At 39.8% G+C, this 15,268-nt stretch overlaps 2 protein-coding genes across 8 annotated transcripts; one reads left to right on the top strand and one right to left on the bottom strand.

The window, feature by feature from the left end:
* Positions 1-440: 440 nt before the first annotated feature.
* Positions 441-6,837, top strand: LOC127259437 (CSC1-like protein At4g02900). 7 transcript variants are annotated; one of them, XM_051286786.1, is made up of 14 exons: positions 441-566; positions 780-896; positions 1,089-1,169; positions 1,747-2,079; positions 2,240-2,389; positions 2,669-2,804; positions 2,930-3,031; positions 3,248-3,367; positions 3,467-3,547; positions 3,660-4,000; positions 4,365-4,610; positions 5,369-5,693; positions 5,814-6,047; positions 6,175-6,837. In XM_051286786.1, the coding sequence occupies exons 4-14, from the start codon at positions 1,769-1,771 to the stop codon at positions 6,430-6,432; spliced, it is 2,304 nt and encodes a 767-aa protein (XP_051142743.1). In that variant the 5' UTR covers positions 441-566; positions 780-896; positions 1,089-1,169; positions 1,747-1,768; the 3' UTR covers positions 6,433-6,837. The 7 variants fall into 7 exon arrangements, with proteins under 7 accessions (XP_051142743.1, XP_051142744.1, XP_051142741.1 ...); XM_051286787.1 differs by having other exon boundaries at positions 1,010-1,169; positions 3,467-3,535; XM_051286784.1 differs by having other exon boundaries at positions 1,010-1,169.
* A 2,055-nt stretch (positions 6,838-8,892) lies between these two features.
* Positions 8,893-9,932, bottom strand: LOC127259438 (auxin-binding protein T85-like). Its single transcript, XM_051286791.1, has 3 exons — positions 9,744-9,932; positions 9,255-9,633; positions 8,893-9,148 (listed from the first exon to the last, which is right to left on the bottom strand). The coding sequence occupies exons 1-3, from the start codon at positions 9,820-9,822 to the stop codon at positions 9,007-9,009; spliced, it is 600 nt and encodes a 199-aa protein (XP_051142748.1). The 5' UTR covers positions 9,823-9,932; the 3' UTR covers positions 8,893-9,006.
* Between the last annotated feature and the right edge of the window lie 5,336 nt (positions 9,933-15,268).

Below are 15,268 nucleotides of genomic sequence, written 5' to 3'. Positions count from 1 at the left end.
TCTCTCATTTTCATAAATAACAATGTCACCGTAAAATTATTCATATTTTTTCATTATTATTATATAATTACCATTATTTTTTACATTAATATACTCACATAGGACAAAAAAATTATTTATCCATACGATCATCAATATAATATTAATATTTTTTTAATTATGTATCGTTACAATAAGACTACTTTTAGAACAAATAAAATATTAAATACGACAATGTTTGTAATTTTTTAAGATATCACTCCTTTAAATAAAAGAAAAGCATATGTATATGTATTAGGATTGGTTTCATTTTAGTTTGAATTTGAATTTTTTATTTATATTTTGGTTTAAATATTATTTTAACATATTGTCTTGTAAAATTAAATTGTGTATTTATTAATAATATTGGGATGGGCAGAATGGTCATTTACATTCAAAATCCTCTGGTTAGCCAATAGGCAATAGCCCATAGCCCAATAGCCAAGCCAGGGTGGGGGGTTTGTCTTCTCCGCGTGTTGCTGTTGCTGCTGCTGGTGCTGTCTCTGTCTCTGAACGTTAACGTTCGAAGCCGGTGGAAGGCTACTCCAGTAAGAAAGAAATCTTTATTTATTTATAATTCGTTCAGAGACCGTTGCTCCCACCCACCCCCGCCCCTCTAGTGCTCTATTATAGTAACTGGCTATTACGTTACTACTGGGCTTACTACCGAGCCCCTTTTCCGTCCACCGGCCGTCTACTCGGCTTTCGGCGGGGTTTTTGTTTGACTTTGCCGCTCGGATTTATTCCCTTCTTTCTTCCAGCCTTCAGGGCCACGAAAAGCAATTTGCTGTAATCACAAACCACCTTCATTTCTATTGGTTGCTTCTCCTCACTCCACTCCTCTTCAGTACGCAACGCATACGCAGGCAGGCAGGCAGGTAAAACCCCCTTCCATCATAAACTTTCCAATTTCAATTCATCTCTCTCCTTTCTATTGTTTTCCCCTGCAATATTATTATTCTAAATTCTTTTTAATTTCTCACTCCCGAAGGTCGCTGATTCCTTGCACTTGTTTTTGCTCTGATCTCTTCGATTCTACTATTTTATTTTGCGGCGTGTGTTGTGAGAAGGATCAACATATCAGTATACCCACATAGCGGAATCAAGATCATTGTCGTCGATACATATGATTTTTTGCGGTTTACATTACGGTATAACTGCTACTTCTATGATTATTGTTCGTGACATATTGCGATCTTGTTTGAAGCTATATATAACTGGATGCTTCAGTTCCGTAGCACGCTGAGACTCGTTTACGTCTTTTCTTGGGATTTATTTTCTTACATGTTGTGCTTCATTGCAAATGGCAACCTTCTTCTTCCTTTCCGGTTCTAACTTCTAATACTGTTTACAATTAAAGAATGTGAGCAGTAATCCCTAAAATAACATTTCTTACTGAACCCCTCTGGCCATTCTGGCGGGCTTTTAGTTTCATACGGAACAAACTCTGTATTTCATGTTTAAATTGGATTTGTCTAACCAATCCGCATAACAATCTCCTTCTCTCCACGTATGTTGCGCAGTGTACTCCCAGTCCCAATAACCCTTGATCAAACCCTAAATGAGGAGATTAGATTACATCAACTATCTTCTTTGACTAAGTTGATGCCCGTCTTCTTCGTCTCTGAATCATGAATCACTTTCTTCTTCTTTTGGTTGCATTGGACCTTTGAAGAGATATTTTAGTAATTTCATTTATCTATTTATTTACTTTTTCATGTAATGCAGGTGATAGCCTCGACGTCAAAACATGGCTAATATTCAGGATATTGCTACATCAGCTTTTATCAATACCCTATCTGCTTTAGCATTTCTTCTAGGCTTCGCCTTCTTGCGACTCCAACCAATTAATGATAGAGTTTACTTTTCCAAATGGTACAGAAAGGGTATACGAGCAGAACCTAAACGTTCTGCTTCTGTCAAGAAATTTGTGAATTTAGATTTCAGGGCATATTTAAAGTTTTGGACTTGGATGCCTGAAGCACTGAGAATGCCAGAACCTGAACTGATAGATCACGCAGGGCTGGACTCTGTTGCTTATATTCGAATTTATCTTCTTGGGTGAGTGCAAAAGGGTTGAATATCTTCAGTGTCACAATGAATAGTCTTTCAAAGCTGGAACATACCATTTTTTTTTTTTTCAATTGCTTGAGTTTTATTTCAACATTCTATTGCATTACTTCGTCCTCGTCGAGTTCTCAAGTAGCAGTTTTGGTTGCAGGTTGAAGATCTTTGTCCCTATAGCTATACTTTCTTTTGCTATATTGTTTCCTGTTAATTGGTTTGGGGAGACACTGAAGAACATCAAAGATTTGACATATAGTAATATTGACAAGCTTTCTATAGCCAATGTTCCTTCAGGATCCAAAAGGTGTGTTGAATATGGTATTTGGTTATATATGATTTTGTCTTAGTGATTTGTCTCATTTACCTTGCAGAGTTTTCTGCACATGAAGATGTAAAATTTTAATTGGCTGCCTATTGTGTGACATTATGCATAGAATCTTCATATGCAATTATTTATAGTGCTTAAACCTAATTAAGGACTTTATATGTTTTTGTAGTACTGTCGGAAACACGTGACGACAACATATAATTATATTTTATCTTTATAGTTTGGTAAAAACTGATCTTTCCTAGTTTTGTACAGGCTTTGGGCACATGTGATAATGGCATATGTTGTCTCATTATGGACTTTTTATGTCCTTTACAAAGAATACCAGATCATATCTACCAAGAGGCTTCAATTCTTAGCTGGTGCAAAGCGTCGTCCAGATCAATTCTCTGTGAGTAATGTGTAAAATATGCTCTTCTGTTTACACGTATGAATCGGTCTTCACGCATGTTTCTCTTCCATTTCCATTTTCATCATTTTTACCCCTGGGGTTTATGATTTAGTTCTACCTTGTAGGTTCTTGTGAGAAATATTCCTCCTGATCCTGATGAATCAGTAAGCGAGCACGTGGAGCATTTCTTTTGTGTAAACCATCCTGATTATTATCTCATGCATCAGGTTTGGATTTACATTGGACAATTTAATTATTGAGATACATATGAGAGGAAAATTATTTATGCAAAGTTCAAAAATGGAGCGGGAAGGGGGGGGGGGGTGGTGGGAACAGAGGAAGATTTTAGATACAACTTAGAAAAGTAATTCTGAACAAAAGACAAGCAAACCAAATTATTTATCTGATTGTGATTCCATGTAGCTTGAATGACTGGATTGCAGGTTCTATATGATGCAAACAATCTTGCAGGGTTGGTGGAGGATAAGAAGAGTTTAAAGAATTGGCTTACTTACTATGAAACACGATTTGAGAGAAATCCCAAAAAGAGACCGAGAACACGGGTATTGTCTGGGTTAACTTTTTGTATAATATTGGTTAAGATATTCTTCACATAATTTATTATGTCATGTGGCCATCTGATTTTCTGAAAATGTGTATAGACATGTTTGTTGGGCCTTTTTGGGAAGTCTGTGGATGCCATTGATTACTACAAAACAGAGATTGAGAAGGTAATAAAAAAGGTAAGCCTTCAATATTCTGTCATGCTTACCTGTTCTTCATGTTTTTGTCAATGTTATCTCCCTTTTCCCTTGATGACTGCTGGTTCTTTTATCTTTTGGAACTCATATAAAGGAAGCTGCAGAAAGGGAAAAGGTCATTAATGATCCCAAAGCCATACTCCCTGCAGCCTTTGTCTCCTTCAAGTCTCGATGGGGAGCAGCTGTTTGTGCTCAAACTCAACAAGCACACAATCCAACTTTGTGGTTGACTGAATGGGCTCCTGAACCACGTGATGTTTTCTGGAACAACCTTGCAATACCTTATGTTAGCCTCTCCGTCAGAAGACTGATAATTGCTGTTGCTATGTTCTTTTTCACATTCTTTTTCATGATCCCTATAGCATTGGTGCAATCCTTGGCAAGCATTGATGGCATCCAAAAGGTTCTTCCGTTCCTTAAATCACTTATTCAAAGGTAAGCTCAACATTTATCTAGTCATTTTGATGTCTTTCTATTTGTTAACTTTGCTTTTAGTTGGTGCTGAGTTTGAAAGTGTGCATGAATGCGTTAGATTCCATTTGATATTAATATAACACACACTACCAGATTATTTCAAGTTATTTTGCTGGAGGTTTCTGAATTATTGTTATCAGACTTCTACCAACAACAATGTCAACCTCATAGATGTTTGGCTGTTGATGCTTCTAGGGATCTATCTGTTTTGTACAACACCTTCTTCTTTATGATAGCTGGAAACCTCTTAGCAATGTGATTGCCACTTGAGTACCCTTGGTATTCATTCTTAGCATGGATTGACATTTCTATGTTTCTACTTCAGGCCGCGTGCCAAGTCTTTTATCCAGGGTTTTCTTCCTGGACTCATACTGAAGATATTTATGGCACTTGTTCCACAAATTCTCATGGCAATGTCCAAAATCGAAGGTCACATATCTATATCATCTCTGGAGAGGAGGACTGCAGGAAAGTATCATCTATTTGTACTTGTTAATGTCTTCCTTGGAAGTATTGTTGCAGGAGCAGCATTCCAGCAGCTTCGAACGTTTATCAATCAGTCAGCATCAGAGTATGAACCATCTTGCTTTGAGCTGCCAATGATTAGTAGCTAGTTGTGTTGCTCCTATACTTGGAAATATGAAGAATTATAGGGTTTCCAGCCTTGAGTAATTGTTGATAATCGAAAAAAAATTCTTTAATATAAAGGTCGTTTGCTATTTATGCAATATCTTTCCTGTGTTGTCAGGTAGAATTCACTCGAATTTTATTTGATAGTTCTGAAGTATATTGGGTAATGAGTTTAAATTTGCTGGACACTAGCTGAGTGAGTCTACAGGAGATGTATATATATATACTCCCTCAGTTATACAAATCTGTGCTCATTTGACTGGGCACGAAAATTAATAAAAGTGAGTAATAATTATTATTTTTTTTTATAGGAAAAAAAAGTACAAAAATGTAATAATTTCTAACTTAAAAGGGAAACGAGAATAGTTTTCGATGACAATTCCAAAAGGAAAATGAGCATAAATTTGAATGACGGAGGGAGTATTATATATCTTAATCATCAATAAGTAGCACTTCATTGGTGTGGGTTTTAATTCTAAACAAAAACTGGATACCTTGTTTGAACTTTGATCTTGAGGTCCCCATCAAAGCACTTAGTTTTCTTCCATTGGTATTCCTCTGCTGCAAGATGTTGTAACTGACTGTCTTGATGCTCGGTGGTGGACAGTTTTCCTTTTAAAATAATTAGTGCAAGTGATGTACGCATGAGAGAGAAATAAGTAGAAATTCACTTTTGAAATACATTACAATGCTTTGCAGGATTCCAAAAACAGTGGGTGTTGCCATGCCAATGAAAGCCACATTCTTTATTACTTATATCATGGTTGATGGGTGGGCCGGTGTTGCTGCAGAGGTCATCAGATTGGTTCCGTTGGTCATTTTCCATCTGAAAAATACATTCTTGGTGAAGACAGAACTGGACAGGGAGGAAGCAACTGATCCAGGCTCTCTTGCTTTTTACATAACTGAACCTCGCACACAGCTCTACTTCTTGCTGGGGCTTGTCTACTCAGTGGTCACTCCTATAATCTTGCCTTTCATCATCGTCTTCTTTGCCTTTGCCTATGTAATTTATCGGCATCAGGTGGTAACCTGCTCTCTTTCACCTCTACCTACTATATATCATATAACTATACATCAACAGAAGGAATGATTGAATAATCAGTTCAATTTAAGTGTTATTGATGATGTTTCTTAATTGTAGATCATCAATGTGTATGATCAGAAATATGAGAGTGCAGGCAAGTTTTGGCCGGACGTGCACCGGCGCGTGGTTACAGGCCTGGTGATATCACAGTTTCTGCTGTTGGGACTTCTGAACACGAAAGATGTTCCGCAAGCAACCCCAATATTGCTGGTACTACCTGTTTTGAGCATGTGGTTTTATCATTTGTGCAAGGGGAGGTTCGAGTCCATATTCATGAAGTTCCCTCTGCAGGTGATTGATTTGTTTGTTTGTATATTTTTTTGTATCATGGTAGCGTGAGTGATATGAGTGCATCATGCAGACGAGAGACATAAATAATTATACTACTAATACTAGTCCTAGTCTGTAAAACAAACAGGATGCAATGATGAAAGACACGATAGAGAAGGCGACAGAGGGCAACTTCAACCTGAAGGGGTACCTGAAAGATGCCTACGTGCACCCGGTGTTCAAAGATGCAACAACAGAAGGGTGGCATCCCAGGGGAGTAGGGATGGGAGATGGTGGTGGTGGTGGTGGTGATGACGTGGAGAGTCTGGTGGCCACAACCCGGGCAGGTAGTAGTCGTAGTCATCGTAGTAAAATGGGGTCAGAGGAACAGTTCTCCCCGGTTTAGGAGAAGAAGAAGAAGGCAGAGTGGGTTGGATTGATTTGTTTTTTGATTACGATTGGTTGGACAATGGATGGATGGACATTCATTAAATTAGGACTCAAGTAGGAGGAGGAGTGAGGTGAGGTGAGGTGAGGTGAGGTGTGTGGGCTGCTCTGCTCTGTTGGTTCAATTCATTCTTTGTTGTTGTTGTTGTTCAGAGAGGGATTGCGTCTGAATGATCACATATATATGTATCCATTCATTTCCATCACACAGGTCAAGCAGCAGCAGCAGGGAAAGGTAGGGAGTGCGAGTGACCGTGATCTTTGTGCGTGCGTGTGTGAAATAGGTCTCTGTCTAAGTGGGGCAAACAAGCAATTGTACTAATACTTATTTATTGTTATCATAGATGATCCATCTCCTCCTGTACCTGTACCTGTAAGTACACTCTTCATTCATATCCAACAATTTTCTCCTCCTCTGCTGCCATTAGTTACCATTGCTCTTTTTTTATCTTCTTCAGTTAAGCATCTTCTCAATTCTCAACGGGATTCCATTCAGACTTCCCCCGCGCACTTTCACCTTCATTTCTCCACCAGCTGTGCCTGCCTATTCCTTTCGTCTTCACTCGCATCATCGTCGTCGTCGTCCGCCACCGCAGTTGCCCTCCTCTTCGCTAGATTTGCCCTAGCTGCCCTGCCCTACCTAACTAACATCACTTGTTAAATAATCACTTTTTTATTTTAACAGCACAATAATAAACACAAATTATTAGTTAATTACTACTACTACTACTACATTTTTACTTACACCAACAACACTCTCTCTCTCTCTCTCTCTCTCTCTCTCTCTCTCTTTCTCTCTCTCTCTCTCTATCTCTAAAATCATCTGCAAGGAAAAAAAAAAAAGGAGGAGAAGGAAGAAGGAAGAAGGAAGAAGGAAGAAGGAAAAGGAAGAAAAGTATAATAACTTAACTTGCCTTGTCTTACTGGGTAGGGTAGGGAATGGGAGGAGGGGAGGCCATCGAAATGGAAATGAAATTCGGACTCGGGAAGCCATTGCCAACAGAAAGAATATTTGTCTCTCTCTCCACCTATCATCTCTGCTGCTTTCCTATGATTTGATTTTTCTAATGGCTGATTAGCAAATAACGACGACGACGACGACTACTTCATCGCATCACTGTCACATCAAATCCATATCCATTCATGATTAATTAATAAGCAGCATTGCTTTACTCTCTCTCCTCTTCTGTCAACTACTTAACTTACACACTATCTGTCAACTTCATAATTCATCTGCTTTTCCAGTTTCCTTGTTTGCCTTCCTATCGTATATCCCTTAGTAGTATTAGCTTGTTATCTTCCCTTCCCTCTAAGTAAGAATCTAACCAGTAACCAACACCATTACTAGCTAAATTCCATCCGCCTTCTTTATTAATTAGCTTCTTCTTTAATCCCTCCCACTACTCCCACTCCCTAAATTCAATCTGATCTTCCCTTCCCTTCCCTTCTTTCACTTGCTCTGCCCAATTAATTAATCTAGTGGGTATATGAAATGGAGCACAATAACAGCAGCTCCTCCTCCCCCCACCCTGATGATCAGCTGGGCCATGCTGCTGCTGCTGATGGTGAAGGGATGTTTCGAAAGCTCATGTCCTTCATAATGCACAAGCTCATGTGTCTGTGTTTCCCTACCAGTCCCCCCAGCACCGCGCCCCATCCCCATCACGATGACAGTTCTGAGGTTGCAGTCGACTTCAGGCACATCACCACTCATCAGACTAAATTACAACGAACAGACATTGATGACCACAAGAAGAAGAAGAGCTGTGGCACTGCTGTTGTAGGAGAAGGCGATGATGATGATGAGTTGGAGTTGGACAACGTTGGGCCTGCTAAAAAGAGTTTGACGACGGTGGTGATCACGGAAGGCGATGATGAGAATATGATGATGATGATGATGATGAAGAAGAAGAAGAACAACAACAAAGCAGGTGAGGTTGAGGCAAGTGCAACTGGAAGGCATTGGAGGGGTTGGGGGCCCCTGCTCAGTAGCGTCACCTCCAACATTAACCAAAAGGCAGAGTCTTTCATCAGAACCAGGAAGAGAGCCATGGGGAGAAACTACACCCTCGATCACTCCCACTCATGGTGAATTGGTGATAATTCTAATGCATACTACTCCCTAATTAATCAATACTGCTATATAACAGGCAGGCAGCAGCTGCTCTTAAATCTTGAATCTTGAATCTTGATCCCTAACTGCCTCCGAGTGTGCTTCTTTGGTTTAAGTTTTGTATTTAAATAAATAGTAGTAATATTTTGTGAGAAGATCTTTTTGGGAAAAAGCATAAAATCCAAATAAATAGGAGTAGTAAAATTTGGAAAGGATAGTAGTATTAAGCGATACTAAATCACATATTATTAAAAATTAAAATTAAAAATCAGATAAATAACCTTAAAATCAAAACAGAGTCATACCAAATTGTTTATTTTACTCTTACACTATAAAGAAAAGTAGGCTTAGAATTGATCGGATAGACAGAAATAACTCAATCTTGAATGTGGCGCCGGCCCAAGATGAGGGAGAGAGAGGTCAGAGTTCATGACGACGATGATGATGAAGAACGTCATCCTTGGGGTTGGCATTGGCCTTGAGAAGAAACTTGTTGTCCCAAACCGTGGGGAACATCTCCTTTGCGGACTCGTGTGGGGCGCTCCAGTCGCTGTACACCCACCTGTACACAACCCGTTAACATCAACTTCCAAGTTCAACTTCAAGTATATATATATATATATATACATACATACTAGTACAGTAGTACTAGTGTAGGGCTGGCTTACAGTCTCAAGGGCGGCCTTGAAATGATGACGATGACGTGCAGGTCCTGGTGCGGGTTTGTATTCCAGGCCTGGTGGGCGTGGTTGGGAGGGATGCGAACGGTGCTGTTCTCGTGGAAGGGGATCTCTTGGGGCCGGGTGCCGCCGCCGCCATCATCGTCGTCGTCGACATGGGAGCCGAGGTAGAGGGTGCCGCTGCCCTTGAGGACGACGATGACCTCCTCGCAGTCGTGGCGGTGAATGGGTGTGTGAACTCCCGGGGCAGCCGTCTCCACCCACACCTCGACCTCTTTGAAACCGTGGAGAAGGGCGCCCGCAAGTGTGATGTGGGTCATGCCGGGGAGATTCTCGGCCTCCGTGGCGCTGATATTCCCGACAATCCCTGCTCAACAGATCAATTTATAAAGTTGAAAAGCAATGGATGAATATTGAGGAATTAAGAGTGAGTGAGTGAATCCATGACGATCCAATGGGGATGGGGATGGGGATTACCGGAGGAGGGGGCGGCAGACGAGTATGAAATTAGGAATAGAAAGACGAAGAGGATGATGATCCATTGAGGAGGAGCCATGGCTCTGCTCTGGTGGTGTTGTGCCCACTAATAACTGTGAGGGATTCTGGAATCAGGGAGGAGGAAGGAATTCTGCACCATTTTATACTTATACTACTCCTCTCCTGGAATTGGAGTTGGAATGAATGAATGAATGAATTAATGAAGACTGAAGAATAGGAGGGCGATGCCGATGCTGTGGCTGTGGCGCCAGCCACTCCAGTCCACAGACACCCGACCCGACCAGCACCAGCCACCGCGCACACAGAATATGAAATATAATAATAATTATTATTACTTATACTAGTACTCCATTCAACACTGCTGCAATCCATCAATCTAATCTAATCTATATATATTTGTTGTGAATATATTATAAGTGACTTTGCAGCCAGCCAGCCAGCCACTAAGAATAAGATGCAGAGAGTATGCATACACACAAAACATTAAAAATGGAAGCCGGGCTATAATTTTGAAAAGTATAATTAGTACGTACACCAAGACAGACGAGAGAAATAATAAAATAAGATATAGTAGTATACTATATTATACCATACCAATAATGGTTAACGGTGATGGAGGTGAGCACAGCCACCCTTGCCCAGTAGCCCTGTCCTCTTTACAGCCGCCATCGGGGAATGACAGCACAGCGCCGCCGGATCTAATCTTCTTCTACATTAATTCTGCTTTACCGTTAACACGGAAATTCAAATAATATACTATAACTAATAAATACTACTAATTCATAGTAATATGTTAATAAAAATAATTATAAATTCAATATATAAAATCAGATAAACATTTTATATTAGTAACAGTCAAGCAACTATGAAGGAGATAGCTATAGGTAGGTAAGTAGAACCTGTAGTCGTCTCGTGTCTGTTCTGACTCTCACTAAATTTGTCTACACGTTCTACAACCGTCAGTTTCGGGTTCTTAAAATATTCCAATTACAATTTGAACGGCTAATTTATACTCCCTCCCTTCCTCCCAAACATTTGTCTTGTTTTTTCATTGTTTCAAAACAATTATCTTATTTCCTTATTTAATAGTCATATCCCCATTTTAAAATCATTCTACTTTATATTTATTTTTAATTAAATACTATTATTCCTTAATTTTCAGGTCAACTCTCGTTAAGACACTTCTTTTGAGACGGAGAAAATATTTATTTTCTTTTGTTTGTTTTGAGTTTGAAATTTTAATAGTATTTTAATTGTATGATATCTATGAAAAATATAAATATTAGATTATATTTTTATTGAAAATTATTCATGCTAAATAGCAGTGATTTGAAGTTTTAAAACCCCACCCAAACATGCCATAACAATATAGTGAAAAACATATGCCAACCAACCAAGCCCTATCATTCTTTTGAGATAATTAATATCATCATGGAAGATAAATAATACAACATATACCAATTATTATTATTATTATTATTATTATTATTATTTTCTTTTAATAATCATTACGAGATTTTTTAATATATATATATATATATACAGTATCAAGTATCTTTGTTACGCACAAAAAATAATAATAATAATAAAAATAAGGATAGCAGGATCTTAAAGGAAGGTTGACACGAAGTCGAGTAGAAAATAAGAAAAATTTGCTCTCAGGTCGGTTGGTCCTCGGTCGGTTGGTCTGGTCGGTTGGTCCTCGGTCGGATCGGCAGGTCGGAAAGTCCGCGGTCGGATTGGCAGGTTGGTTGGTCCTCGGTCGGTTGGTCCGCAGTCGGATAAGTAGGTCGGTTGGTCCTCGGTCGGATAGGTAGGTCGGAAGGTCCGTGGTCGGATGGGCAGATCGATTGGTTAGCGGGTCGGATGATCCATATGTCGGAAAGTCTGCAGATCGGATGGTCTACATGTCGGAAGGTTTGCGACTGGACCAACAAGTCGGAAGGTCTGCGGTCGGACCATTAAGTCGCTTGGATGGGGCGACCAATAAATCATTTGGTCTAGCGACCAGTTAGTCTCTGGAATGGTCGGTCGGGCCAAATTGAGTTCTGGAACTGGTGGCAGCGTTTGGCGAAGACACGTGTCAATAAAGGAGGAATTAGTGGGCGGTTGCTATAATCAACCAGACGACGGTTCTGAAACGTTTCTTTGAAGGAATATTTAAGGATGTGAATTTTTTATCTTCAATCATCTTCAATCGACATCAAATTCAAGAGAATTGCTTTTAGGGATTACCACTTTATTTTCCAGTCTGTAGTTTTATTTTCCAGCTTATTTTCTGTACCGTACAGTATTTAGAGATTCCTAATCTCAGACGCTAAATATATCAAATTCGAGGATATTTCCTATTTTCGGGTTTTACTTTTTATTGTTGAAAAAAATACATCAACAAATTGGCGACCACAGTGGGAGAAAGGAAAGATTGTTGATCCTACATCCACAGAGAATTTCATATGACTAAGGTCCGGCCGAAGTATCAGAAAAATCAATATGGCAGGCACACAACCTCAATCATCATCAGCACCAGTGGGAGAAAATATTTCACCACCAGTCATGCCAAATCCAAGGGAGATTCTCCAACCACCTACCGATTGGTTGTCTTACGTTCAACAATTGAACAATCAACAAACTTTGGCTATGCAGAATATATTGCGCGAGCAACAGAACATCATGTTGTGTGAACAACAAAATCTAATGCAGAACATATTGGATCAGACGTTCTCCAGATTCACCCTTGCATTCAAACATGCCTCCAGCCATGTCACCTTCTCGTTTTCAGGCGACTTTTCCAGGATCAACGTTTGCAGGGCCAACATACGTTGATAGTATATTTCCAAATGTCACAACTTTCAACCGAACAGATATGGGGAAGACTCCTCTAACTGTCCCAGATAATATTCCTTTGGGACCGAGAGTTGATAATACGCAGCTGCATATCGTGATGGAAGAGAGATTGGGGGACAAACTCATAATCCCATCCCAGCCGAGCCAACCGTCCCCAGAGAAGAGAGGTTGGGGGAACAGGCTCATAATCCCATCCCTGTATTCGACCCTGTTCCACCCATAGTAGATCCGGAAGACATCGCTCAAGTTCTGCGGGTGCATTTCGGAATGAATCCGCAAACGGTGAATAGACCGGCGTATCAAATGCCATTTCCAGAGAGAATCATCAATGAGTATCCTCTCCCGAGGAATTATCGACCGCCAGACTTTCATGTCGGATCCTCCACCATAGAGCATGTGGGTCGGTTCACAGCACAGTTAGGAGAGGTCGGTAATAACCTTTTTTATAAACTACAACTATTTGGTTTGTCTCTTACCAGAACAGCTTTTTCGTAGTTTGTCGATCTACCACCTGGACAAATACAAACCTGTTTGGAAGCGGCCTTTCATGCAAGGTTCTTTATTCCTCTTCCAACAGTCTCACTCACAGACCTTTTGGAGATCAGGCAAATACCGGAGGAGACCGCCTACTAATTCATAGAGCGGATGCGATTAATAAAGGGACGTTGCCCGACAATCATTGAGGAAAGTGAGATGACCAATTTGGTGGTCCGAAATATGCATACACAACTGCGGGAGGCTTTAACGGCCCACGACGTTCAAGATCTGGCCAGTTTATCATCCAAGACAGAGAGGTTAGAATTTTTTTTCGGAGAAAACGATCACGACTTCTGTCAGGGGGAGGTGCTAAAGAAATGGTAGTGCAAGATTGACCAACATGGAGGCCAGCACCAGTCTGCGATAAATGGAGGTCGGGACCAACGTAGCCTCGAAAGTTGGAGGTCGGATCTGAGGCTGACGTGGCCTCGGATGACGGCCTGCTAACTCCTAAACATCATAAGAAATGACGCTTAGGAGTCTTGAGGATGAGGCAAGTTGTTACGCACAAATAATAATAATAATAATAATAATAATAATAATAATAATAATAATAATAATAATAATAAGGATAGTAGTATCTTAAAGGAAGGTAGACACGAAGTCAGGTAGAAAAGGAGAAAAATTTAAGCTCAGGTCGGTTGGTCATCGGTCGGTTGGTCTGGTCGGTTGGTCCTCGGTTGGTTGGTTTGGTCGGTTGTTCCTCGGTCGGATCGGCAGGTCGGAAGGTCCGCTGTCGGATAGGCAAGTCGGTTGGTCCTCGGTCGGTTGGTCCGCGTTCGGATAGGCAGGTCGGTTGGTCCTTGGCCAGATAGGTAGGTTGGAAGGTCCGCGGTCGGATGGGCAGATCAATTGGTTAGCGGGTCGGATGATCCATAGGTCGGAAAGTCTGCAGGTCGGATGGTCTACAGGTTGGAAGGTTTGCGACTGGACCAACAAGTCGGATGGTCAACAAGTCGGAAGGTCTGCGGTCGGACCATCAAGTCGCTTGGATGGGGCGACCAATAAATCATTTGGTCTAGTGACCAGTTAGTCTCTGGAATGGTCGGTCGGGCCAAATTGAGTTTTGGAACTGGTGGCAGCGTTTGGCGAAGACACGTGTCAATAAAGGAGGAATTAGTGGGCGGTTGCTGTAACCAACCAGACGACGGTTCTGAAACGTTTTCTTGAAAGAATATTTAAGGATGTGAATTTTTTTATCTTCAATCATCTTCAATCGACATCAAATTCAAGAGAATTGCTTTTGGGATCACCACTTTATTTTCCAGTCTTTAGTTTTATTTTCCAGTTTATTTTATGTACCGTACAGTGTTTAGAGATTCCTAATCTCAGACGCTAAATATATCAAATTCGAAGATATTTTCTATTTTGGGGTTTTATTTTTTATTGTTGAAAAAAATACATCAACAGAAGAAATATTATCAAATTAACGTGATGGTTATCGAATATATGTAATGATTAAACACTGACATAAATTCTAATATTTTTGACTCAGTAGAAGGGTTGTTTTATTTTAAAATCTATTTATATTCAAGTAAAGAGATTTTATTAATTAAGTTGAAATTAACTTAACTTTACGTGAATCCAGACATTTATAATACAAGTATATACATACATATATTGCTAAAACTATTATGATAAATAATAATATATAGAAAGGATGGGTGACAAATTAAGCTAGGAATTGTGGCTGGCATGAATCATCTATTTGCAAACTATCTCACAACTGGTGAATAGATAGATAGTATACTACTACTTATATTACTACGCACTACTATTACATATCATGCTTGCATTGCATTGTGTTTGTGTGTGTCTAAATATATCTTAATTTAATCAGATTATATGTCTCCTTAGCTGCCTGCTATATAACTAACTATAAATCACGACTTTATAGTTAGTAATATATACTAATAGTTCAAATGCAAGAGACAGACAAAAGATTTTTCTTGCTTCTTCTTCTCCGGTCAGACAGACACATGATTAATAGTAAGTAGGGAGGATTAAATGTTAATATTAATTTCACCATGTTGGTTTGGGGATTCGCCCATATAAATATAATGGTCGGTCAGTCAGTCTGGATAAATTAACTTTAAATCGTGCATGGTAAGTGTGTTGGTGCA

Source organism: Andrographis paniculata, unplaced genomic scaffold (genome assembly GCF_009805555.1).
Source record: "Andrographis paniculata isolate CXL003 unplaced genomic scaffold, ASM980555v1 Contig60END, whole genome shotgun sequence".
NCBI lineage: Eukaryota > Viridiplantae > Streptophyta > Magnoliopsida > Lamiales > Acanthaceae > Andrographis > Andrographis paniculata.
This window is presented reverse-complemented; position numbering and strand designations above follow the sequence as displayed.